The 25,337-nt window shown below is 42.6% G+C and overlaps 1 protein-coding gene across 1 annotated transcript in view; it reads left to right on the plus strand.

Moving 5' to 3' along the window:
• FER (FER tyrosine kinase) overlaps window positions 1-25,337 on the plus strand; it is a 307,686-nt gene that overhangs the window by 145,069 nt on the left and 137,280 nt on the right. The window contains exon 13 of the mRNA XM_040421607.1: window positions 23,243-23,446. Coding sequence (XP_040277541.1) covers window positions 23,243-23,446 — 204 coding nt within the window. The remainder of the gene's footprint in view (window positions 1-23,242; window positions 23,447-25,337) is intronic.

Raw genomic sequence — 25,337 nt, forward strand, 5'->3', positions numbered from 1 at the left:
TTTACACAATAAAAGCACACAGAGCTATGGGGACTGGGTATTGCGGATGTGCTAGCGGCCATCTAGCAACCCATGTCCTCAGCTCTGTACACAAAATCCCGGTGACAGGTTCCCTTTAATAATGACTTTGGGCACAGCCTGCTCCCTGAAATAGAAGACTCATACTTACCTGGTCCACTCCGCCACTTTCTCTTCTGTCCTGAGAGAGCGGAGGCAGCGAGGACTGGAACAGTGTGGAGTAAATAAGTATGAATCTACTATTTCAGGGGTTAGTGGAAAGTTGTTTAAAAATCAGTATTACTGGAAAACCCCTTTAAATGAAAAATAATTACATGATTCTCACTTGTCATTATGGGGTAGAAATATATGAGCAATAAGGTTCAAAATGGTATTATTATTTGGTTTCTAATCTATCACTTGTTATTAAAGGGACTCTACCTTTAGGACCCTGACATTTTTTCACGTTAAGGACCAGGCCATATTTTGGAAATCTGACATGTCACTTGTGATAATACCTTTGGAATGATTTTACTTATCCAAGCTATTTTGAGATTGTTTTCTCATGACAAATTGTACTTCATGACAATAATAAATTCAAGTTGCTATATTTCACCTTTATTTTTTTTAAAAATCCCAAATTTACAGAAAATTTTGAAAAATTCGCTATGTTCAAAATTTCAATCTCTGCTTTTAAGACAGATAGTGGTACCTCATAAAATAGTCATTGCTTTACATTATCCATATGTTTGCATTATTTTGTAAATGTAATTTTATTTTTTATGGATGTTAGATGGATTGGAATTTTAAATGCAATTTTTAGAGGACCAATTCAGTTATGAAGTCACAATGTGGGGCTTACATAATAGAAATGATTTTCAAAACTTTGTTAACCCTTTAGGTGTTCCGCAAGAATTAAAGGGAAATACAGGAGAAATTTCTAAATTTCACCTCTTATTGCAGATTTTCCATTTTAATTCATTTTCTCTTGTAAGGCATCAATGGTTAACAGCAAAACAAAACTCTATATTATTTATCCTGATTCTGCAGTTTACATAAACACCTCATATGTGGTTGTAAACTGCTGTATCGGAACACAGCAGGGTGCAGGAGGGAAGGAGCAACATGAATTTTGGAGAGCAGATTTCACTGGGCTAATTTTAAGTTGACATGCCCCATGCACCCTTACAGTAGAAACTCCCAAAAAGTGACCCCATTTTGGAAACTACGGGATAAGGTGACTGTTGTTGTTACTATTTTGGGGTACAAATGATTTTTGATCGCTCAATATTACGCTTTTTGTGAGGCAAGGTAACCAAAAAATGGATGTTCCGGCACCATTTTTATTTGTTTGTTTATTTTTTGCAGAGTGTTATTTTTATAAAACAGGTTGTTACAGACGCAACAATACCAAATATGTCTCTTTATTTTTCTGTTAAAGTTTTACATAATAAAGCATTTAAAAAAAATATATATATGTTTTTGTGTCTCCATTTTCTGAAAACCAAACGTTTTTATTTTTGATAGTCTTTGTGTAGGGGCTAGTTTTTTGCAGGAAGAGTTGATGCTTTTATTGGTACCATTTTTCCCCCATTGTTTATAATATTGAATAACGGAACAAAATTATATAGGAGAGAATATTGCTGGTTTATATAAATTAATCCTTTGATTAAATACAATGCATGATTATACAGGATGGGCCATTTATATGGATACACCTTAATAAATGGGAATGGTTGGTGATATTAACTTCCACTTTGTGGCACATTAGTATATGTGAGGGGAGAAACTTTTCAAGATGGGTGGTGACCATAGCGGCCATTTTGAAGTCGGCCATTTTGAATCCAACTTTTGTTTTTTCAATAGGAAGAGGGTCATGTGACACATCAAACTTATTGGGAATTTCACACGAAAAACAATGGTGTGCTTGGTTTTAACGTAACTTTATTCTTTCATGAGTTATTTACAAGTTTCTCTTTGTTTACGGCCATTGACATGTCGCCGAGCATAACACGTGAGGAGCCGATAGAAATTGTGTTGATGTCTGGTGAACGCAGTAACCGGGTCATTGCAGCAGATTTTAATGCAAGACACCCTACGAGACCACCCATCTCCCATGCTACAGTTAGCAAACTGCTTGCTAAGTTTCGTGAAACTGGTTCAGTGTTGGATTTGCCATAATGTGGATGCATGAAATCTGTCTCTAGTGAAGAAACATCAGTGGCTGTCCTAGCTTCATTCAGCAAGAGCCCACAGCGTAGCACTCGCCGCATGTCACTGGAGAGTGGCATTAGTCGAACATCCCTTTGGCGGATATTAGCTACTCACAAATGGCACACTTACAAACTCCAGCTACTGCAGCATCTCAACGAGGATGACCCAGATTGGCGCACTGAATTTGCAGAATGGGCAAAACAAAAATTGCAACAGGACCCTCAGTTTACGCAGAAGATTTTGTTCAGTGATGAGGCAAACTTTTATGTGAATGGTGAAGTTAACAAACAAAACCACCGCTATTGGTCTGACACTAACCCACATTGGATAGATCCCTCCAAGACTGTTGGAACAAAAAAATTGATGGTATGGTGTGGTATATGGGGTACAAAGATAGTGGGGCCATTCTTCATCAATGGAAACCTCAAGGCCACTGGATATGCGAAATTGCTACATGATGATGTGTTTCCCTCTTTATGCACTGAAGCTGGCACGTTCCCTGAGTTTTTCCAGCAAGATGGTGCACCACCACATTATGGGTGTCAGGTCCGAGCATTCCTAGATGTACAGTTTCCTGGAAAGTGGATTGGTCGTCGTGGGCCAGTTGAATGGCCCCCAAGGTCTCCCGATCTGACCCCTTTAGACTTTTATCTTTGGGGTCATCTGAAGGCAATTGTCTATGCTGTGAAGATACGAGATGTGCAGCACCTGAAACTACAGATACTGGAAGCCTGTGCTAGCATTTCTCCTGCGGTGTTGCTATCAGTGTGTGAAGAGTGGGAGAAGAGGGTTGCATTGACAATCCAACACAATGGGCAGCACATTGAACACATTTTATAAGTGGTCAGAAACTTGTAAATAACTCATGAAAGAATAAAGTTACGTTAAAACCAAGCACACCATTGTTTTTCTTGTGAAATTCCCAATAAGTTTGATGTGTCACATGACCCTCTTCCTATTGAAAAAACTAAAGTTGGATTCAAAATGGCCGACTTCAAAATGGCCGCCATGGTCACCACCCATCTTGAGAAGTTTCCCCCCTCACATATACTAATGTGCCACAAACAGGAAGTAAATATCACCAACCATTCCCATTTTATTAAGGTGTATCCATATAAATGGCCCACCCCGTATATTAAATCAATTTAAAAAAAAAATCTCAAAAATATAATATAGAAAAAAAAGTTAAAATGGTTGAGTTGAATACATAGTAACATAGTTTATAAGGCTGAAAAAAGACATCTGTCCATCCAGTTCGGCCTGTTATCCTGCAAGTTGATCCAGAGGAAGGCAGAAAAAAACCTGAGAGGTAGAAGACAATTTTCCCCACTTTAGAGAAATAAAAAATTCCTTCCCGACTCCAATCAGGCAATCAGAATAACTCCCTGAATCAACGACCCCTCTCTAGTAGCTATAGCTTGTAATATTATTACACTCCAGAAATACATCCAGGCCCCTCTTGAATTCCTTTAATGTACTCACCATCACCACCTCCTCAGGCAGAGAGTTCCATAGTCTCACTGCTCTTACAGTAAAGAGTCCTCTTCTATCTTTGTGTGCAAACCTTCTTTCCTCCAGACGCAGAGGATGTCCCCTCGTCACAGTCACAGTCCTGGGGATAAATAGATGATAGGATAGATCTCTGTACTGACCCCTGATATATTTATACATAGTTATTACATCTCCCCTCAGTCGTCTTTTTTCGAACGTGAATAACCCTAATTTTGATAATCTTTTAGGGTACTGTAGTCCGCCCAGTTATTACTTTAGTTGCCCTCCTCTGAACCCTCTCCAGCTCTGCTATGATTGCCTTGTTCACAGGAGCTCAGAACTGTACACAGTACTCCATGTGTGGTCTGACTAGTGATTTGTAAAGTGACAGGACTATGTTCTCATCGTGGGCATCTATGCCCCTTTTGATGCAACCCATTATCTTATTGGCCTTGGCAGCAGCTGCCTGACACTGGTTTTTACAGCTTAGTTTGCGGTTCACTAAAATTCCTAAGTCCTTTTCCATGTCAGTGTTACCCAGTATTTTACCATTTACTATGTACGATTGACTTGCATTATTCCTTCCCATGTGCATAACCTTACATTTGTCAGTGTAAGGCCTCTTTCACACTTGCGTTGTCCGGATCCGGCGTGTACTCCACTTGCCGGAATTACACTCCGGATCCGGAAAAACGCAAGTGTACTGAAAGCATTTGAAGACGGAACCGTCTTCCAAATGCGTTCAGTGTTACTATGGCACCCAGGACGCTATTAAAGTCCTGGTTGCCATAGTAGTAGTGGGGAGCGGGGGAGCGGTATACTTACAGTCCGTGCGGCTCCCCGGGCTCTCCAGAATGACGTCAGAGCGCCCCATGCGCATGGATGACGTGATCCATGTGATCACATGATCCATGCGCTTGGGGCGCCCTGACGTCACTCTGGAGCGCCCGGGGAGCCGCACGGACGGTAAGTACACTGCTCCCCCGCTCCCCGCTACACTTACCATGGCTGTCAGGACTTTAGCGTCCCGGCAGCCATGGTAACTACTCTGAAAAAGCTAAATGTCGGATCCGGCAATGCGCCGAAACGACGTTTAGCTTAAGGCCGGATCCGGATCAATGCCTTTCAATGGGCATTAATTCCGGATCCGGCCTTGCGGCAAGTGTTCCGGATTTTTGGCCGGAGCAAAAAGCGCAGCATGCTGCGGTATTTTCTCCGGCCAAAAAACGTTCCGTTCCGGAACTGAAGACATCCTGATGCATCCTGAACGGATTTCTCTCCATTCAGAATGCATTAGGATAATCCTGATCAGGATTCTTCCGGCATAGAGCCCCGACGACGGAACTCTATGCCGGAACACAACAACGCAGGTGTGAAAGAGCCCTTAAACCTCATCTGCCACTTCTCTGCCCTGTGGTACCCCACTAGCGACAGTGACCTAATCTGAGTGTGTACCAATAACCACCCTCTGTTTTCTATCACTGAGCTAGTTACTTACCCACGTACAGACATTTTCCCCTAGTCCAAGCATTCTTATTTTATGTGCTAACCTTTTATGTGGTACAGTGTCAAATGCTTTGAAGAATCCATTGATTCGCCGCGGTCAAGTGCAGATCTTACCTCCTCATAGAAACTGATTAAAATTATTTTGACATGACCTATCCCTCATGAAGCTATGCTAATATGGCGTTATTTGCTTATTTTCATTGAGGTACTCCAACAGATGCTAAACTTACCGGCCTATAGTTTCCATACTTCCTGCCTCCGACCAGCTAGGGCAGGAAGTATAAATTTGACCCTTCCTCAGTGTCTTCCTCTCCCTCCAGGTGGGAGATGGATCATCCTCATGGCATTGCTATGAGCCTGTTTCTGTTCTAAGGCAGGCAGAGGCGGTAAGAATAAAATCTTTTTTTGATTTTCAATAAGATTTTATGCAAACAACCCAAAAAGCGGAAAACATAAACATTCCCTCCCTCCCCACACCCTGAGTCCCGGGTTCGCGGTTGTAAGAAAGTCCATAGGAGAGGCATCGATGGTGGCTTCATATTACTCCAAGAACCATAGTCCCAGAAGATCTTCAGGATAAGCCATTGCTCGATTTCCCATTGGTTCTTCATTTTCCACATGCAAATCCAGCATCCACGCCAACTATCACCCAGTCGTACCCACAGATCATCATGCGATACCTTCCCATCACCATTCAAAGCAACAAGTCTACTACATTAAACCACAACATTATAATATGATATCCAAAGTGACCATATTTTTTCGAATTTCTTATTACTTCCTTGTTTTTGGTATACGTAACTCTCTAGTCTTACTAGCATATGACTCTTATCCACTAAGTTCTGGATAGCCGGGGGGACAGAGGCAATCCAGTGAAACGCAATTAACTTCCTTGCCTGGTAAAGGATTCTTGTGATCGCTTTTCTAAGCTCAGGGGTAACGGGTATCTTTTTGGTATATCCCAGAATACAGATTGTAGGAGTTACAGTGGGGGAAATAATTATTTGACCCCTCACTGATTTTGTGAGTTTGTCCAATGACAAAGAAATGAAAAGTCTCAGAACAGTATCATTTCAATGGTAGGTTTATTGTAACAGTGGCAGATAGCACATCAAAAGGAAAATCGAAAAAATAACTTTAAATAAAAGATAGCAACTGATTTGCATTTCATTGAGTGAAATAAGTATTTGAACCCCTACCAACCATTAAGAGTTCTGGCTCCCACAGAGTGGTTAGACACTTCTACTCAATTAGTCACCCTCATTAAGGACACCTGTCTTAACTAGTCACCTGTATAAAAGACACCTGTCCACAGAATCAATCAATCAAGCAGACTCCAAACTCTCCAACATGGGAAAGACCAAAGAGCTGTCCAAGGATGTCAGAGACAAAATTGTAGACCTGCACAAGGCTGGAATGGGCTACAAAACCATTAGCAAGAAGCTGGGAGAGAAGGTGACAACTGTTGGTGCGATTGTTCGAAAATGGAAGGAGCACAAAATGACCATCAATCGACCTCGCTCTGGGGCTCCACGCAAGATCTCACCTCGTGGGGTGTCAATGGTTCTGAGAAAGGTGAAAAAGCATCCTAGAACTACACGGGAGGAGTTAGTTAATGACCTCAAATTAGCAGGGACCACAGTCACCAAGAAAACCATTGGAAACACATTACACCGCAATGGATTAAAATCCTGCAGGGCTCGCAAGGTCCCCCTGCTCAGGAAGGCACATGTGCAGGCCCGTCTGAAGTTTGCCAATGAACACCTGAATGATTCAGAGAGTGACTGGGAGAAGGTGCTGTGGTCTGATGAGACCAAAATAGAGCTCTTTGGCATTAACTCAACTCGCTGTGTTTGGAGGAAGAAAAATGCTGCCTATGACCCCCAAAACACCGTCCCCACCGTCAAGCATGGGGGTGGAAACATTTTGCTTTGGGGGTGTTTTTCTGCTAAGGGCACAGGACAACTTATTCGCATAAACGGGAAAATGGACGGAGCCATGTATCGTGAAATCCTGAGCGACAACCTCCTTCCCTCTGCCAGGAAACTGAAAATGGGTCGTGGATGGGTGTTCCAGCACGACAATGACCCAAAACATACAGCAAAGGCAACAAAGGAGTGGCTCAAGAAGAAGCACATTAAGGTCATGGAGTGGCCTAGTCAGTCTCCGGACCTTAATCCAATCGAAAACCTATGGAGGGAGCTCAAGCTCAGAGTTGCACAGAGACAGCCTCGAAACCTTAGGGATTTAGAGATGATCTGCAAAGAGGAGTGGACCAACATTCCTCCTAAAATGTGCGCAAACTTGGTCATCAATTACAAGAAACGTTTGACCTCTGTGCTTGCAAACAAGGGTTTTTCCACCAAGTATTAAGTCTTTTTTTGTTAGAGGGTTCAAATACTTATTTCACTCAATGAAATGCAAATCAGTTGCTATCTTTTATTTAAAGTTATTTTTTCGATTTTCCTTTTGATGTGCTATCTGCCACTGTTACAATAAACCTACCATTGAAATGATACTGTTCTGAGACTTTTCATTTCTTTGTCATTGGAGAAACTTACAAAATCAGTGAGGGGTCAAATAATTATTTCCCCCACTGTAGATCAATAGTTATATCAAACACATTACATATTAAAGAGGACCTTTCACTAGAATAAAACATCTAAACTAACTATACAGACATGTAGAGCGGCGCCCAGGGATCTCCCTGCACTTACTGTTATACCTGGGCACCGCTCCGTTCGTCCGGTATAGCCTCCGGTATCTTCTTAGTTAGGCTCCACCCAGGGGAACCTGCCGGCGTCTCATTCTCCCATGCTGTAGCGCTGGCCAATCGCAGCGCTCAGCTCATAGCCTGAGAGGCTTTTTTTTCTCTTTAAGCTCCCCACATCAGACCAATATCTTCGCAGCCTTGGGCAATTCCACATTAAGTGAATTAAATCTGCATTGTGCGCGCAACATCTAGGTCAAGTATCATCCGTCCTATACCCCATTTTGTGTAAGAGGACTGGAGTTCTGTACACTCTATGTAGTAATAGCAATTGTGAGACTCTGTGGGTCTCACTTACCGCTACCACTGGGAAATCTTCTAATACCTCCTACCACTGTTAAGTCAGTGACATCATGTTGCCATTTGGAATATAGCTGCAGCGGATGGGCCTTGTGTAACGCCTCCATTAAGCTCAGATAGAATGAGGAGTTCACCCCTCTTGTATCCCCCAGGGAGGTAATTGGAGTAATAATCGAATGTGAATCAGCAGGGACTATTTTCTCCTTACGGTCTTCTATTTGTACAGCATGCCGTACCTGAAGGTAGACATCAAATAACGTCTTAGGCAGACCAAACTCTTCCTGTAACATATTAAAGGATTTAAGACAGTTATTCTCATATAGCTGACACATTCGATTAAGACCATAGACGTCCCATAATTTCACATTAGTTACCGTGTTTAGCTCCTTGTACAGGTAGTTAGGCCAGATCGGGGTAAGTTGTGTATACCCTTGGATTCCTACAATCTCTTTAGCTTTCCACCATACTGTGTGTATGGTGCGTAGGATACCATATTGCCTACCCTTGTCATAAAAAACTTGCCCTCCAAAGCTGCCGTTACATTCTTAGTATGGATAAGCTGCTGCACAACTCGCCCAGCAGTGCTCAACTTAACTACCTCTCCCCATCCTCGAAGATGCTGTAATTGGGCCGCTATATAATACATCCGTGGGTCAGGGACACTCAACCCCCCCCTGGGTTTTTGATCTACACAGCACCGCAAGTTTAATTTGGGGTGTTTTTTTTCTTCCAGATGAGGTCTCGGAATTTTGCCTTAATAGAATGAAATATTCTTAAGGGGATCCAGGACGGGGAGTTATGTAAAATGTACAAGAGCTGTGGCATAAGGATCATTTTTAACAAGTTAGTGCGCCCAATAAGTGACAATGGGAGTCTAATCCATACTTGGATCTTCCGTCTGAATTTATCCAATAGCGGTAATAAATTCAAACTGATAAAATCCTGAGGATCTGCCGATACCTGTATACCCAGATACTTAAAGGAGGGTACAATCTGAAAACCCGCAGTAAAACTATGGTCTGTCTGTGTAGTATTTCCCAAAGGCATTAGCATTGACTTTGTCCAATTAATAGTCAAGCCAGATAGACGCCCAAAATCATTAATGATTTGCATAGCTGCTGGTAGAGAGGAGGTCCAGTCATCAAGAAATAACAAAAGGTCGTCCGCATAGAGAGCGACCTTTTCCGTTACTGACCCGCAAGTGATACTCTTCACCGTTTCTGCCTTACGGAGAGCCTCTAGAAAAAGGTTCCACCGCGATTGTGAACAATAGCGGTGAAAGAGGACACCCCTGTCTAGTCCCCATGTGCAGTTCAAAGGAGTCAGAAAGATTGCCATTCACCTGTAATCTAGCAGTAGGGCGTGCATATAGTAACTGGACCCAATTAATAATCCCTGACCCGAATCCCATGGCCTTCAGTACAGTAATGAGGTATCGCCACTCCACACTGTCGAATGCTTTGGCTGCGTCTAGAGACGCGACCGCCGCATCCGACGCATGGATTTGGCCCACCTGAATATTCAGGTACAGTCGTCTAATATTCACCTTCGTTGACATGTCGGGTATGAATCCGGCTTGATCAGAGTGGAAAACAGACTTAATCACAAGGTTCAAATGGTTAGCCAATACCTTCGCCAACAGTTTGATGTCCACCTGCAATAAGGAAATGGGTCGGTAAGATTCTGCCTCTAGGACGTCTTTCCCCGGTTTTGGAATAACCACAATAATGGCCTCATTCATAGAAGCTGGCAGGGCCTTACTGGTGTGAGCCTCCTTAAATACTCCTAACAACTGGGGCAGGAGTACTGAGAAATAGGTTTTATATACTTCAGCTGGCAGTCCATCCCCCCCAGGGGCTTTATTATTGGACATGTCTTGCAGTGCTATTTCCAATTCCATAAGGGAAATGGGGGTGTCCAATTGAGATTGTTGGTCTCGTGTAAGAGCAGGGAAGTCAAACGGGACCAGAAAGTCTTCCATCTGAGCCTCAGAGGCAGTAATTTTTGAGGAGTATAAATTGGAGTAAAAGGAATACATGACCTCTACCACCTGCTCTGGGGAGGTACATATCGACCCTTCTGAATTACGCAGAGCTGGTATAAAGCTGGACTAATGTTGGGCCTTAGTTAAGAGAGCCAACAATTTCCTTGTCTTTTCTCCCTCCTCATAGTACCGCTGTTTTTGAAAAAATCTCCTATTCTGCGCATTCACCAATAATCGATTATTCAGCGACTTTTGGGCCTCTTTCCACTTATTCTCAGAATCTACAGATGGATTTAATATAAACTCAGCTTCAGTTTCCGCTACTTCTTGGGTCAGCCTCCTCACCTTTTCTCTAGTCTCCTTTTTCCTCCCATTAACCCTCGCTATCAGAATACCTTGTAGAAAGGCTTTCAGCGCATCCCAAACAATCATCCCCGAGGCAGTAGGTAAATTAAAAGTGAAAAATTCTGCCAATTGTTGCTTAACATCCACTACATCCACTAGTATATGCAGCCAATTCGGGTTAAATTTCCAACACCTGTCTCCCTGCTGCAAGCGCGGCTGCAAGGTAATAATTGTCAGTAACCGAGAATGATCAGACAACCTCCTAGGGAGGTATAAAACGGCCCATAGTCTAATTTCCTAGCACCAAATCAATTCTAGATAATGAGCCATATGAACTAGAGTGACAAGAATATTGTCGCACATCCGGATTTCTCATTCTCCAGAAGTCAAAAAGCACCGCCTCCTGTATTAAGCGTGTAAAAGGAGTAATACCCTCACTAATCACACTAGAGGCCTGACTGAGCTTGTCTAATTTTTGACATCCCATGTAAACAATTGGAACCAAAGGACGAACACTGGCCGTACCAACAGGTCCCCGCAAAAACTCCCATGACAGGATCTCGGGATCAATAATCAAAACCCGTCAGCACCACCGGGCCCAGCCCCGTAGTTGGCTACCCCGTGAGGGGAGTGGTAGTAAAATACGAAAGTAAACTTTAAACCATGTAACACGGAACAATTCAAATATAATCTGCAATCATTGTGGCCTGTAGAGTCCTTGGACCCACCGCTATCACCCCCTTGGACTATGCAATTTCAATATAATCTCAAACCTAGTCATATTATATAACTTATATGGATCCCTAATATCTTTTGTTAGAAAGGGAGAACAGTGCAATCAAAATGGAAACTCTAGTACATAGCAGCATAAACATTCAGAAACACATTCTCATGCATGCATTCAGTGCAGTATACTCAAGTATTCAACGGCAATCAGAAGAGGATATAATTCAGTCCCCATCTGCCTGTGGTTCCGCCGCGCGTAGTTGTCGCTCATGACGATCCAGCCATCTCATCGCTTCTCTTGGGTCTTCAAAAAATGTGGTAGTCCCAAAGGCAACTACTCTCAATTTTGCCGGATAAAGCATAGAGTAGGACACGAGAACTCGCAGGCGACGTTTTATATCCAGGAATTTCGCCCCCCTTTTCTGGACATCTAGAGAATAGTCAGGAAAGAGTGACACCTTCTGGCCGTTGACAGACATTGCAGATATTTCACAAGCTTTTTTGAGAATAATGTCCCGGTCTTTATAATGGAGTATTTTCATGAGCACTGTTCTGGGTGGGGCACCCGGTGGTAAGGGCCGGGTCGGAACCCGATGCGCTCTTTCTACTGCGAAAAGCGGAGTGAGGGATTCTGTCTTAAATCCAATTTTCAAAGAAATCAGTAGGGTTCGGCCCTTCTACTTTTTCCGGTACTCCCACAATACGCACATTATTTCTGCGTAGACGATTTTCCAAGTCGTCCTGTTTGGCCGCAATAACATCTAGCTTACGGGCATGCTCACTCGTTTCCCATCTGAGAGGTGGTATGGAGTCCTCCAGATCCCGCATGCGGCCTTCTAAAGCAGTGCTACGTTCCACCAACCGTTTCAAATCATGGCGCACTATAGACACGTCCTCTTTAATAGTGCCCACTTGCATTGTAAGAGCGGTTAAGGACTTACTGCATTTAGTGATGGCTCGCAGGACGTCCTTAAGAGTGGGTTCTTCTGGCTCTGGGTCCATCTGAGCTCTGTCTATATAAATTAGCAGGGATTCACTTATGTCAGAGACATGCCTGGGCGCAGCGCCTACAGCAGTATCTTCTTCCTCCGAATCAGTGGGAGGATTGTGCCTGTTGCCACCGCTATTCTTTGCTGGGGTTGAGGCTGCATTACGGGCATACTTGCCCAGCTTAGCTGCTGCTTCCCTCTGAACCTCCCCAGTGCGCTCTCGGCGCCTCAGCGTGTCGGATCCGGCGCCATCTTGGATATCCCTATCTGCGCTTTTGGCTCCTCTCCGGCCGGTCATTTCGCCTCCTGCTGCTGTAACACAGGTACCGAAGCAACCCGGGCACCGTTAGGCAAACTTTGGGGATCCAAATATAATAACTGGGGCGGTTTGTCAGGATAAAATGCAGAGGGAGTGCAGGAGCTCACCGGACCTGCGGCCGCTCACATGCTCGGCTAGCCACGGCCCCCCCAGAGGCAGTAAGAAGAAAAAGTGTGTTATCTGTTTAGTTAGATTGCCGGATACATATAACAAAAAACTCTGCAAAAAGTGTACCACTAATATGGTAAAAGACCTCGTTCCGTCTATTAAGGAGGAACTAAGGGAAGTAATTAGGGAAGAAATTAGATCTGCCATAGCTGAAAATCCTGTAGAAGTCCCTGGGACATCTAGCTCAAAACATAGGGATACTAAAGTGAGTGTCTCCAGCTCGTCATTTGCAGATTCGGATCAGGAATCAGATTCAGAGAATCCGGACTCTTGGTATTCCTCTGGGTCTGATTCAGATTTCAAAAACTTCCTCTTCTCTTGTGAGGACACAAAAGAGTTAGTAAAAGCAGTCAGGGCAACTATGGATCTTTCGGACGAAAAAGTCCATAGGTCCGTCCAGGACCAAATGTTTAGTGGACTGGAACAGAAGAAAAAATGAGTTTTCCTAGTCCACAAAAACATGCAGGAATTAATAAAAAGAGAATGGAAAACTCTGGATAGAAAATGATTTATCCCAAAAACTACAGTATGAGATGTCGCCTTCCTTTTTGTGAAGAGGATGAGGCCCTGCTAACAACCTGCCCTAAAGTTGATGTGTCTCTATCTAAACTAGTTAAAAGGGCAAATGCGCTTCTATTTGAAGACATGGGGACCCTAAAAGACCCTGTGGACAAGAAAGCTGATCAGACCTTAAAAAAGACCTAGCGCTGCTCTATTCAAACCTAATCTTGCTGTCATGTCAGTTTCCAGATCCTTATAGAGGTTGTTATTACAGTTAGAAGATCTCATTAAGGAAGGAGCGTGTTATGACACACTAAAAGACTCCTTCCCTCTGTATTTGAAAGCAGTAGACTTCTTGTCAGACTCTACAGCAGGGTCAGTCAGGATAGCAGCAAAAGCCTCTGGATTAGCAGTAGTGGCAAGAAGAGCCCTTTGGTTGAAATCTTGGTCTGGTGATATCAGTTCCAAGATGTAGTTTACGGTTTTCATGGAAAATTTATGTTTGGCCAAGATTTAGAAACTATTTTATATAAGTCCTTCCCTAGGGATACGAATAAAAGAAAATTTTCCTTTCGAAGAATTAAAAAAGCGGGTTCCTTTCAGGCAAAAAGAGCCACTAGGGAAACACATTGGTCTAAAGGGAAAAATCTGAGAGTGGAAACAGAGGCTTCCTGTTTACCGCAAAAAATACTGAATCTTCCAAACAATGACGCCAGGGTTCAGGTGGGAGGAAGACTGAAGCTTTTCGTAAAAGAATGGGAAAAGATCATAGTAAATCCCTGGATATTAAATATTATTGCAAAAGGTTACGATATTACCTATTCGTCTTCCTCCTCCCTTAAAACGTCTTCAGAGTAACCCCAATTCAAAAATCATCCGTCTTACAAGAAAAATTGGAAGGGGGGATTCAGAATCTATTGGCTCAGAAAGCCATTATCCCGGTTCCTTTCTCACAACAAAGAAAGGGCTATTATTCAACAGTCTTCCTGGTAAAAAAAAAACGGATGGAAAATTCTGACTAATAATAAACCTAAAGAGCCTGAACAGGTTCATAAAATACGACAGATTCAAAATGGAGACAATAAGATCCACAATAAATCTGTTAAAAGAAGAAGATCTAAAAGATGCTTATTATCATGTTCCGGTATGCGAGAAATCTCAGAAATTTCTCTGCATAGCAGTTTTCGTGGGGAAAAAAAAACACATAATTTCCAGTTCCAAGTATTTCCATTTGGAATCACCTCTGCCCCAAGAGTGTTTACCAAAGTAATGCTAGAGGTAGCGGCTCATTTAAGGAGGTGAAACATCCTAATTATTCCCTACTTGGACGATCTGTTAATCGTAGGAAACTCAGAACAGGCACTGGAAAACAATCTGTTCATAACTTGTCAAACCCTTTACCAGGCAGGTTGGTTAATAAACTGGAAAAAATCGAATCCTTGCCCATCGCAGAATTTAACATTTTTAGGGGTCCTTATAGATTCTGCTTGTCAAGAGACCTACAACCCAGAAGGTGATGGGGATTGTTGTGGAAATTTTATTAGGATGTGTTTTTAATATATTATACATTGTCATCATATCTCTCAGTGTCAGGGTAAACCATTGGAGTGGATATCTTCCTGTGGATGTGGAGACGTATCCGCTGGGCGCAGAGGTCTCTGTTGGCTAACTGTCCATGTGCTATGCGCTGGGATGTGGGCCGGGGGAGACTGATGTGCGGCGGAGCAGTGTATTCTTGGCGAATGTATGGACGCCGGCTAGGGCCCCCGCTCAAGGCGCAGATTTTTTGGCTTGGCATGGATGCATTTGTTAAGAGAACAATATATGAAAGGAACGTATGTTTGTTGTCTCTAGTGCGCCTGATCAACCGCTGGAGATAATGACGTTGTCCCTAAAAATAAGCACGCATGAGAATCATAGTAACTTTATTGGGCATTGATCACTGAGCAAGGCTGGATAAAGTTCACTCCAGTGGTAATGGGAGATTATTGTATACATGTGTTTTGTTAGCTGGCTATGTTATTTTATTGTATTGAAGAAGTGATGGTGGTTTCTCATCTTTCTGTATAACATCACTTCTTGTATGTTTGTTACTGTACATGAAGGAAGTAGTCGGGTGACAGGCCTTCCCTTCCTATTGTTACCCCTTTTGTGGCTTATAAAATAAAGAAAAGAGACTGGGCAGGGGAAGTGCTCAACAGAATCTCTACAATGAAACACCTTGTCTGACTCTGGATGAGTGTTACCTTTCATTACGCAAAAAAGCTTGATACACGTGCTTTTAAGCACGGGAGAAATTCTTTGTGGTTGGCGTACTTTGGCGCACTTTTAGCACAGCTTAAATATGTGCGTCTGACACAAGCGAATTTCTACAACAGGATAAGCGGAAAAGTCACGAGATTCCAAAATCAATCTGTATGTACAATCAGGGAGGCAATGAAGCTACTGGGTTCTTTAACTTCGTGCATCCCGGCTGTAAGATGGGCATAGTTCCACACTCGGATTCTACAACAGTCGATATTAGTATGTTGGGACAAAAGTCAGGATTCACTAGAGGGGAAAGTTCAAATCCCCTTACTAGTAAATCAGTCGCTGCAGTGGTGGAAACATTCAGAACATCTGTTGAGAGGAGTTCCATGGAATCCCAAACATCTGATTATAATCACGACAGATGCAAGCCTTTAGGGATGGGGAGCGCACTGCTCTGATCTCTTTTTCCAAGGGAAATGGTCTGACATTCAGAGATCCCTCTCTTCAAATCAGAGGGAGTTGAAGGCGTTTTCTCATTACATAAAAGGAAAAGACGTTCAAGTAAGAACAGACAATACAACAGTAGTTGATTACTTAAATCATCAAGGTGGAACAAGGAGCCTAGCTCTGAGCCAGTTAACAGATTTTTTTTTTTCTTGGGCGGAAGTTCACTTAAGATCCCTGTCAGCTATACATCTAAAAGGGTCCCTAAACATAATGGCGGATTTGTTAAGTAGAACTTCTTTAAGATCAACAGAATGGAGCCTGGAGAAACAGGTTTTTCTCCAAATCACAGAATTATGGGGGCCTCCACAAGTGGATCTATTTGCCTCAGCAGCAAATGCAAAATTAAAAAAGTTATTTTCCCTGAACCCTTTCGACGGGAAAATAGGTGTGGACGCACTATCCCAAAATTGGGATTTTCAACTGGCGTATACCTTTCCCCCTCTTCAACTAATTCCCAGGGTTCTAAAAAAGATCTGACTAGACAGGGCCCATGTTATTCTGATAGCTCCTCTGTGGCTGAAAAAACCATGGTTCCACTTGCTGAAGACATTGTCAGTTCAGTGCCCATGGATCCTTCCTTAGAAACAAGATCTATTGTAACATAATCCTATCTGTCATCCCAAAGTAGAAAGGTTACATCTGGCAGCCTGGAACCTGAAAGGGTGATATTGAAGTCTAGGGGTCTATCAGATGCCATTATCGACACCATTACGGCCAGCAGAAAAGAAGTGACTTCTAAAATTTACGCTAAAGTTTGGAGAAGTTTCTGCAGTTGGTGTGTTCAAGCAAAAATTTATTCTCAGACGTTTTCGGTCAAAACAGTTTTAGGATTCCTGCAATCAGGGTTTGAGAAGGGATTACGTCCAAATACATATTGAGGGTACACATATCTGCGTTAAGTGCTGTATTTGAAGAAAAAATTGCGGATCACCCATGGGTTATCCGTGTCTTCAAAGGGGCAGACAGGTTAAGACCATTCCTAAAACCTACGGTTTCCCCTTGGGACCTCAATTTAGTGCTATCAGGTCTGACAAATGCTCCCTTCGAACCCGTCAGCAGCCTCTCTGAGGTGTTTGTCACTACAGACCTTATTCTTGGTGGCAATTACCTCAGCATGTAGAGTAAGTGAAATTCAAGCTCTAAAAATAGTGGAACCCTTCTGCATCCTGTTTTCAGACAGAATTGTTTTCAGATTGGATAATTCTTTTCTTCCCAAAGCTGTGTCAAATTTTCACAGACAAGAAGAAATTATTGTCCCATAATTTGTTCAAACCCAAAAACTGAAGGGGAATAGAAGTTCCATCTCAGAATCATACAAATCTTTAGAAAATTCTCCACCAAAATGCTATTTGGCACATTCCATAAGATCTGTTTCAGCATCCTAGGCTGAGAGGGCGAGCGCTTTATTAGAACAAATATGCAGGGCAGCAACGTGTTCAAGTCCTAATACATTTATTAAACATTATAGAGTGGATACTAGGGCTAGTCAGGAGCTCGCCTTTGGTAGAATTTATGAGTTATATCTCATGGTATGCCGTCATGGAGGATGAAAGGGAAAAACCAAATTACTTACCGGTAATTCCCTTTTCATGAATCCTCCCCCCTGACTGCATGGATTCCCCTCCTCCCCCGCCAAAAAAAATAAAAAATATATAGATATAGACATATAGGTCTGTAGATGGGTGGAGGGGTGTGTTAGTGTGAATGCAAAAAAATTATGATATATATATATATATATTAATATATGCGATGAAAAAGGGCAGCACTCCAATAGATAAAAATAACTTTATTTACCCATAAGGCTGTAGCGACGTTTCGGCTCTTACACAGGAGCCTTCCTGCTTGAGGAAGGCTCCTGTGTAAGAGCCGAAACGTCGCTACAGCCTTATGGGTAAATAAAGTTATTTTTATTTTTATCTATTGGAGTGCTGCCCTTTTTCATCGCTTATATTTTACTGGATTGGCTTATATCCATACTGGGCCTGCGCACCCCTCATCCATTTTTTCTACTGTGACGGTGCTGCCATCTCTTTTTTTTCATATATATATATATATATATATATATATATATATATATATATATATATAAAAAATCCTTTATATATGAGGAAAAGACTCTAGGGGCTGTCGGTGCAGAAAGACACTGAGGAAGAGCCGAAGGAGGGTCAAATTTATACTTTCTGTCCCTACCTGTTTGGAGGTGGGTCATCTCTCATGGTATGCCGTCATGGAGGATTCATGAAAAGGGAATTAGCTTTTTGAATATTGTCACCACATTTTCTATTCGCCAATCCTATGGCACACTCCCTGTCAGTATTTAGTCCTTAAATATCAGAAAAAAAGGTCTGGCTATGACATTACTTAATTTACAGGATATGGGGGTGTATGCCACCTGGGAATTTGTCTATTTTAATCTTTTTAAGACACCGCTGTATTTCTTCCTGGGTCAGACAGTGCACTTTTAACCTCTTCCCGCAACATCATGTACGTGGGGGAATGTGGTGCCTCACCACATCCCCATGTGCATGTACGTGATCGGGTTTTACTGTCAGCGCAGGGAGCGAAGCACTGAAGGTTCAGTGAAGCCGGCGTGCTGGGGTTGCTAGGAAACCAGTGGCGCCGGCGGAAACTGAATCTGAGCGCTGACCCGCCCGCGATCGCCATGATTGGTCCAATACTGCAGAGGGACCAATCGCAGTGCATTGGGGCAGGTTAGGGAGGGACTATGTTCTTCTCCTTTTCTGATCGTCCCAATTCCTGTCAGGGAAGCTATCAGAGAAGGAGAGAGTGTCGAACGCTGCGTACTTAGTATTACTTACCCAGCAAATTAAACCCTTGTGTGCCGAAAAGCTGCTTCTGTGCCCCAATCAGTGACGCAGACCAGTTATGTGCCTCATCAAGAGCCTGTCGTCTGTCTTCTGTAATCAGTTCTGTGCCTCATCCGCTGCCTCATACATAATTAACCCCTTCAGTACCGATTTGCCACTCTTCTGTGCCTGATTTGCCCCAGTCAGTAACAGATTAATCCTGTCCAGTCCTGTCATCATCACCTTATCCAGACACCTGTCACTACTGTCCGTCCGTTAAGACAACTGTCCGTCCGTCAAGACACCTGTCACTCCAGCCTGTCTGTCAATCACGACACCTTTGACTCCAGTATGTCCCTTCAATAAAGACACCTGTCAGTCCAGTCTGTCCGTCCATCAAGACACCTGTGACTCCAGTCTGTCCGTTCAATAAAGACACCTGTCACACTAGCCTGTCTGTCCGTCAAGTCACCTGTCACACACTCCCAAGTTACATAACATTTAAAAAAAAATAACCGTCAATAGGTGTGCCATCCTTCTGTGTGTATATACTCGTGTCCTGTGCTTGAGTGGCACCATTCTGTAAAATATAAGTCTCTTGTGCCCCATGTGGATTTGTGCCACCTATCACTGTAAAATGATACATTAATTAACCCCTTTTCTGCCCCAGTAAGGATATTGGCACTACTCTGTGCCCCATACTAGACCCCTTGCTCATCGCCTGCCATCTGTGCTACGTGTGGCACCTGTCAATAACTGCCAAGTGACTCGGGGAGTTTTTATCCTATCCTAAAGGATATACAGTATTTTACTCTGCTGTTTTATAAAAAAAAAAGACAAAAAAAATCTACGTTAGTTTACAGTTTAAAATTACTAAACGGCTTTTCACTGCTGAAGAGGCATATGCCGTGCTTTTTGAGGACACTGACTCCAACAGTGGAGATGAAGTGACATTTTTAGTTTCATCTTCCTCAGATGATTCATCTAATGATGAACCCCCTCGTAGGCGTCCTAGGGGTAGTGCGCAGTCGCAGCCCCGTACAAGTGACTCTTCATGGATCCCCGGAGATAACTATGTGTCCCAGGTGCCTGAATTTACAGCCACTCCAGGCATCAATGTAGATAAAACAGGTTTCAGTGAAATTAATTTTTTCCAATTATTCTTCACTGATGACCTAATTAACTTGATGGTGGAACAAACAAATATATATGCAGAGCAATTTATTGCCTCCCATCCAGACAGTTATATCTCAAGGCCCCACAAATGGACCCCTACTAACACGACTGAAATGCAAAGGTTTTGGGGACTTCTCCTAAGCATGGGCATTATAAAAAAAACAACAATACGTTCGTATTGGAACAAAGATATTCTATATCGCACCCCTCTTCACTGTCTTGCCATGCCCCGGGCCCGTTTTGAAGCTCTTCTAAGATTTCTACACTTCAGCAATAATAATGAATGACAAACTCTCTTTAAAATTAGGCCAGTGGTTGACCACTACAATTCCAAATTTGGCCAAGTATATACCCCCCAAAAATGCCTCAGTGGATGAATCATTGGTCCACTTCAAAGGCCGATTACATTTCCGCCAGTACCTGCCCAATTAAAGGGCTAGGTATGGCGTGAAGTTGTATAAGGCCTGTGAAAGTGTATCCGGGTATACATTGCGCTTTCGTATTTACGAGGGAAAAGATTCCAAAATTGAGCCACCCGATTGTCCCCCGGTTCTGGGTATAAGTGGGAAGATAGTATGGGATTTAGTCCACCCCCTGCTTGACCACGGATACCATCTGTATTTGGACAACTTTTACAATAGTGTCCCTCTCCTGAAGTGCCTTGCTGCCAGAGGCATAGGCACATGTGGCACAATTAGAAGGAATCAAAAAGGGCTCCCTAAATCCTTTATAGATCAGACAGTGCGTCGTGGGGAAAGCAGGGCTGTTTGCTCAGAAAATTTGATGCTGTTTAAAATACAAGGACAAACGGGATGTTCTTGTGTTAACTACCAGCCATGCAGATCAGTCCACCCCAACCCAGTCCGAGGATCCACAGAGCAGAACATCAAGCCTGTGTGTATCCAGGATTACAACAAGTTCATGGGTGGAGTGGATCTTTCAGACCAGGTACTACAGCCCTACAGTGCCTTAAGAAAATCTAAGGTGTGGTACAAAAAAATTTGCTGTGTACCTAACCCAAGTGTCACTATATAATGCATTTTGTAATCCACAGAACAGCTTGTTAAAAAAAAATAGATTTTCGGCGTTCAGGAAGGAGAGGGCAGTTTTTCAGCCAGCAGTGCTTCAAGAATAATACATGGACAGCATTTCCCTGGAGTACTCCCCCCCCAATCCCCCCCCCCCCCCCCAGAAAAAAAAAAAAAAGCAACCCCAAAAAAGGTGTCGAGTTTGCTCAGTTAAAGGATTTAGGAAAGACACCACTCACTACTGTCAGACCTGCCCCTCTAAACCGAGTCTCTGCATTGGAGAGTGCTTTCAAGTTTATCACACCTCCACTGATATCCATTAAGTCCATTTCATTAATTTCTTAATTAATCCATGGCAAGACATTTTCAGTTGAGCATTTTTCCATTTGGCAATCCAATAATGGCTCCCCCCAAAAATTTTATTTTTTTTATAAAAAATAAAAACCTTAAAAATTCCCATTATACCCCTAGATTAATACATTGAAAGGTGTCATTTTATTAAATGAGGCATTTCTTCTATTTCATTTTATGTTCTAGCACCCCTAGAGCCTTGTTTTTGCGGTTTTCACTGTTGGGGTGCCTCAGGGTGTCTTCAAATGCGACATGGTGCCTTAAAATTATTCCAGCGAAATCCGCCTTCCAAAAGCCACACAGTGTTCCTCCCATTCTGAGCCCCGCTGTGCCCCCATATAGCACTTTATGACCACATATGGGGTGTTTCTGTAAACTTATGAATCAGGGTAACAAATATTGAGGTTTATTTTGCTGTTAACCCATGCTGGGTTGCAGGAGAAATGGATCTAAATGGAAAAATCTGCAAAAAAAGTGACATTTTAAAAATTCCCCTCCATTTTCCATTAATTCTGGTGGAACACTTAAAGGGTTAACAACGTTTGTAAAATCAGTTTTGAATACCTTGAGGGTGTAGTTTCTAAAATGGGGTCATTTTTGGGTGGTTTCTATTATATATGCCCCACTAAGTGACTTCAGACCTGAACTGGTCCTTAAAAAGGGGGTTTTGGAAATGTTCTAAAAAAAATTAAAATTTGCTTCTAAACTTCTAAGCCTTCTAACGTCCCCAAAAAATAAAATAACATTTACAAAATGATGCAAACATGAAGTAGACATATGGTAAATGTAAAGTAATAACTATTTTGTGAGGTACCACTATCTGTGAGAGAACCAGAGAAATTCAAATTTAGAAAATTGCGAATTGGATTTTTTTTTTTATAAATAAAGGTAAAGCATATTGACTCGAATTTATCACTAACCTGAAGTACAATGTCACGAAAAAACAATCTCAGAATGGCTTGGATAAGTAAAAGTGCTCCAAAGTTATTACCACATAAAGTGAAACTTGTCAGATTTGCAAAATGTGGCTTGGTCATGAAGCTAAAAACTGGCTTGGTCTTGAAGGGGTTACTATAGTAATAGCGCTCAATGTTACAGTTGTGCTGACTTGTGGTGTTCTCTTGGCGTCCCATGTGTGTGGTACGTACAGCTTGGCGGAGATTCTCTATGCACAAACACACTTTGTCTTTGCATTCACCTCCTTATTCGCTCGGCGTCCCTCGTGGCCCCTGTGCTTCTCGGCCTAATGTGCTGTATGACCTGTGCTTGCCCTTCCAGTAGTGTCCTTCAGCCAGATGCGTCTGTCTGTATACTTTGAATGTCTTTTGATTATTATTATTTGCCAAACACGTTTCGGAGCTCACATCCTTGTGCTGTCTGCCTCAGTGCTGTTGAGCCGCAAATTATAGAACATGTGCTATTCTTGTACGTTTTGCCGACAAGAATAGTCATTTTTCCAGTGGGTCCCTCGGAAAGTGTGGGGTGCACATGGAATGCAAAACGAATACGGTTGTGTGAATGCCCCCTTATACAGAGAAGGCTGTCAATCACTGATAGGACCACCCACTTTGGATGCTGAGCTCAAAAAGAGCAGAAATTTAAAGGTATAAATAAAATGACAAGTTTTGCTGAATCTTTTCCCATGAAATGATACATCAAGCTGCTCAGCCCCTGCTATATAACATGCTGCCTGCAGATCGTACTGCATTTCATGGTGAGAGGTGACCCATTGAACGCCTTCACTAGATTTGACGATTCTGTAAGGACGTGCTTCATTTTCTTCTAATCTATTTTTGTATGTGTTTTCTTCCAGTTCTTTGATGTCATTTCCACTAGTGAGAAACCTTTGTCAGAACAAGATTGGTATCATGGTGCGATACCAAGAGTTGAAGCACAAGAGCTATTAAAGCAACAAGGAGACTTCTTGGTCCGAGAAAGTCATGGGAAACCTGGTGAATATGTCCTTTCTGTGTTTTCAGATACACAGCGGAGGCATTTTATCATTCAGTTTGCTGATGTACGTTTGTGAGAAGCTTTTTATTTATAAATCTTTCCCAAATAAGTTCCTCTACCTATGGCCTCGTTAACATTTCCGTGTCCCTTTGTGTAACATCCATCCATGTTGAATCAGTGTATGGTCCGTGTGCCCTTTTTTTGCCCTCTGTGTCAAATCCTTTTTCTGCTGACACTGCTCAGCTGAAAATGTATTTCCTGAGCATCTCCTACCAATAATCCAGAACACTGATGCCATCCAAGTACCATGTTGTGTCAGTGGTTTGGTTTTTGTCCAGATCTCATTGACTTCGGGTACTTTCACACTAGCGTTTTTTCTTTTCCGGTGTTGAGTTCCGTCACAGGGGCTCAATACCGGAAAGAAACTGATCAGTTTTATCCTAATGCATTCTGAATGGAGAGCATTCCGTTCAGTATGCATCGGGATGTCTTCAGTTCAGTCCCTCTTACGTTTTTTGGCTGGAGAAAATATCGCAGCATGCTGCATTTCTCTCTCCGGACAAAAAATCCTGAACACTTGCCGAAATGCCGAATCCAGCATTAATTTCTATTTAAATGTATTAATGCCAGATCCGGTACTAAGTGTTCCGGAAAACCAGATCTGGTTTCCCGATCTGCGCATGCGCAGACCTTTAAAAATGTGAAAAAAAAATAAAATACCGGATCTGTTTTTCCGGATGACAACCAGAAAGACTAATCAGGTATTGCAATGCATTTGTCAGACGGATTCGCATCCGGATTCGTCTCACAAATGCATCTGTTTGCAGCCGGATTACCGGCAGGCAGTTACGGCGATGGAACTGCCTGCTGGAATCCTCTGCCGCAAGTGTGAAAGTACTCTTCAATGGACATGTTTGGTCCACATCATTGACCAGAGTAGTACATGTAATCTTTTATTTTTTTCCCTTACCCACAGTCGGTGGAAAATCACTTAGGCTACTTTCACACTCGCGTTTGGTGCGGATCCGTCATGGATCTGCACAAACGCATCCGTTCAGATAATGCAATCGCATGCATCCGTTCAGAACGGATCCATTTGTATTATCTTTAACATAGGCAAAACTGATCCGTCTTGAACACCATTAAAAGTCAATGGGGGACGGATCCATTTTCTATTGTGTCAGTGAAAACAGATCCGTCCCCATTGACTTACATTGTGTGCCAGTACAGATCAGTTTGTCTCCGTTTCGTCAGACGGACACCAAAACGAGGTAAACTGATGCATTCTGAGCGGATCCTTTTCCATTCAGAATGCATTAAGGGCAAAACTGATCCGTTTTGGACCGCTTGTGAGATCCCTGAACGGATCTCACAAACGGAAACCAAAACGCCAGTGTGAAAGTTGCCTAATGTGTAAACCAACGAATTAAAATCAATAGGTACATGTGCTGTCCACATTCTCCACATCCAGGAAAAACAGAAATCTGAACGAGGCCTATATACTGTAAATGTGTGTGAATTTTGTTTTCTGCAGACATGCTGCCTCCTATTTCTTCATGAGGGTTACCATTTACTTCTAATTAAATATTTTTACCCCCTACCACCAAAAAAACAGCCTGCTTTATTCCTTAACTCATATGGTTGGTAGTAATTGGGTGATGTTCAGACATGTTTCCCTTACACTAAGGCCTCTTGCACATGGCTGTATCAGTTTTTGATGCCCACAAAATGTGGAGACTGCCCGTGTTGACTCCACATTTTGAGAATCTGTACGTCCTCAACATGGACAAGAATAGGACACGTTTAATTTTTTTGAGGGACCATGGAACGGAAATACAGATGTGGACAGCACGCGGTGTGGCGTCTCCATCTTTTGCAGCCCCTTTGAAATGAATAGGTCTGCATCCAATCCACAAAAAATGCCGATCAGATGCGTACCAAAACTACAGTAGTTC

The sequence above is a fragment of the Bufo bufo genome, chromosome 2 (assembly GCF_905171765.1).
Source record: "Bufo bufo chromosome 2, aBufBuf1.1, whole genome shotgun sequence".
In the NCBI taxonomy this organism is placed as follows: Eukaryota; Metazoa; Chordata; class Amphibia; order Anura; family Bufonidae; genus Bufo; species Bufo bufo.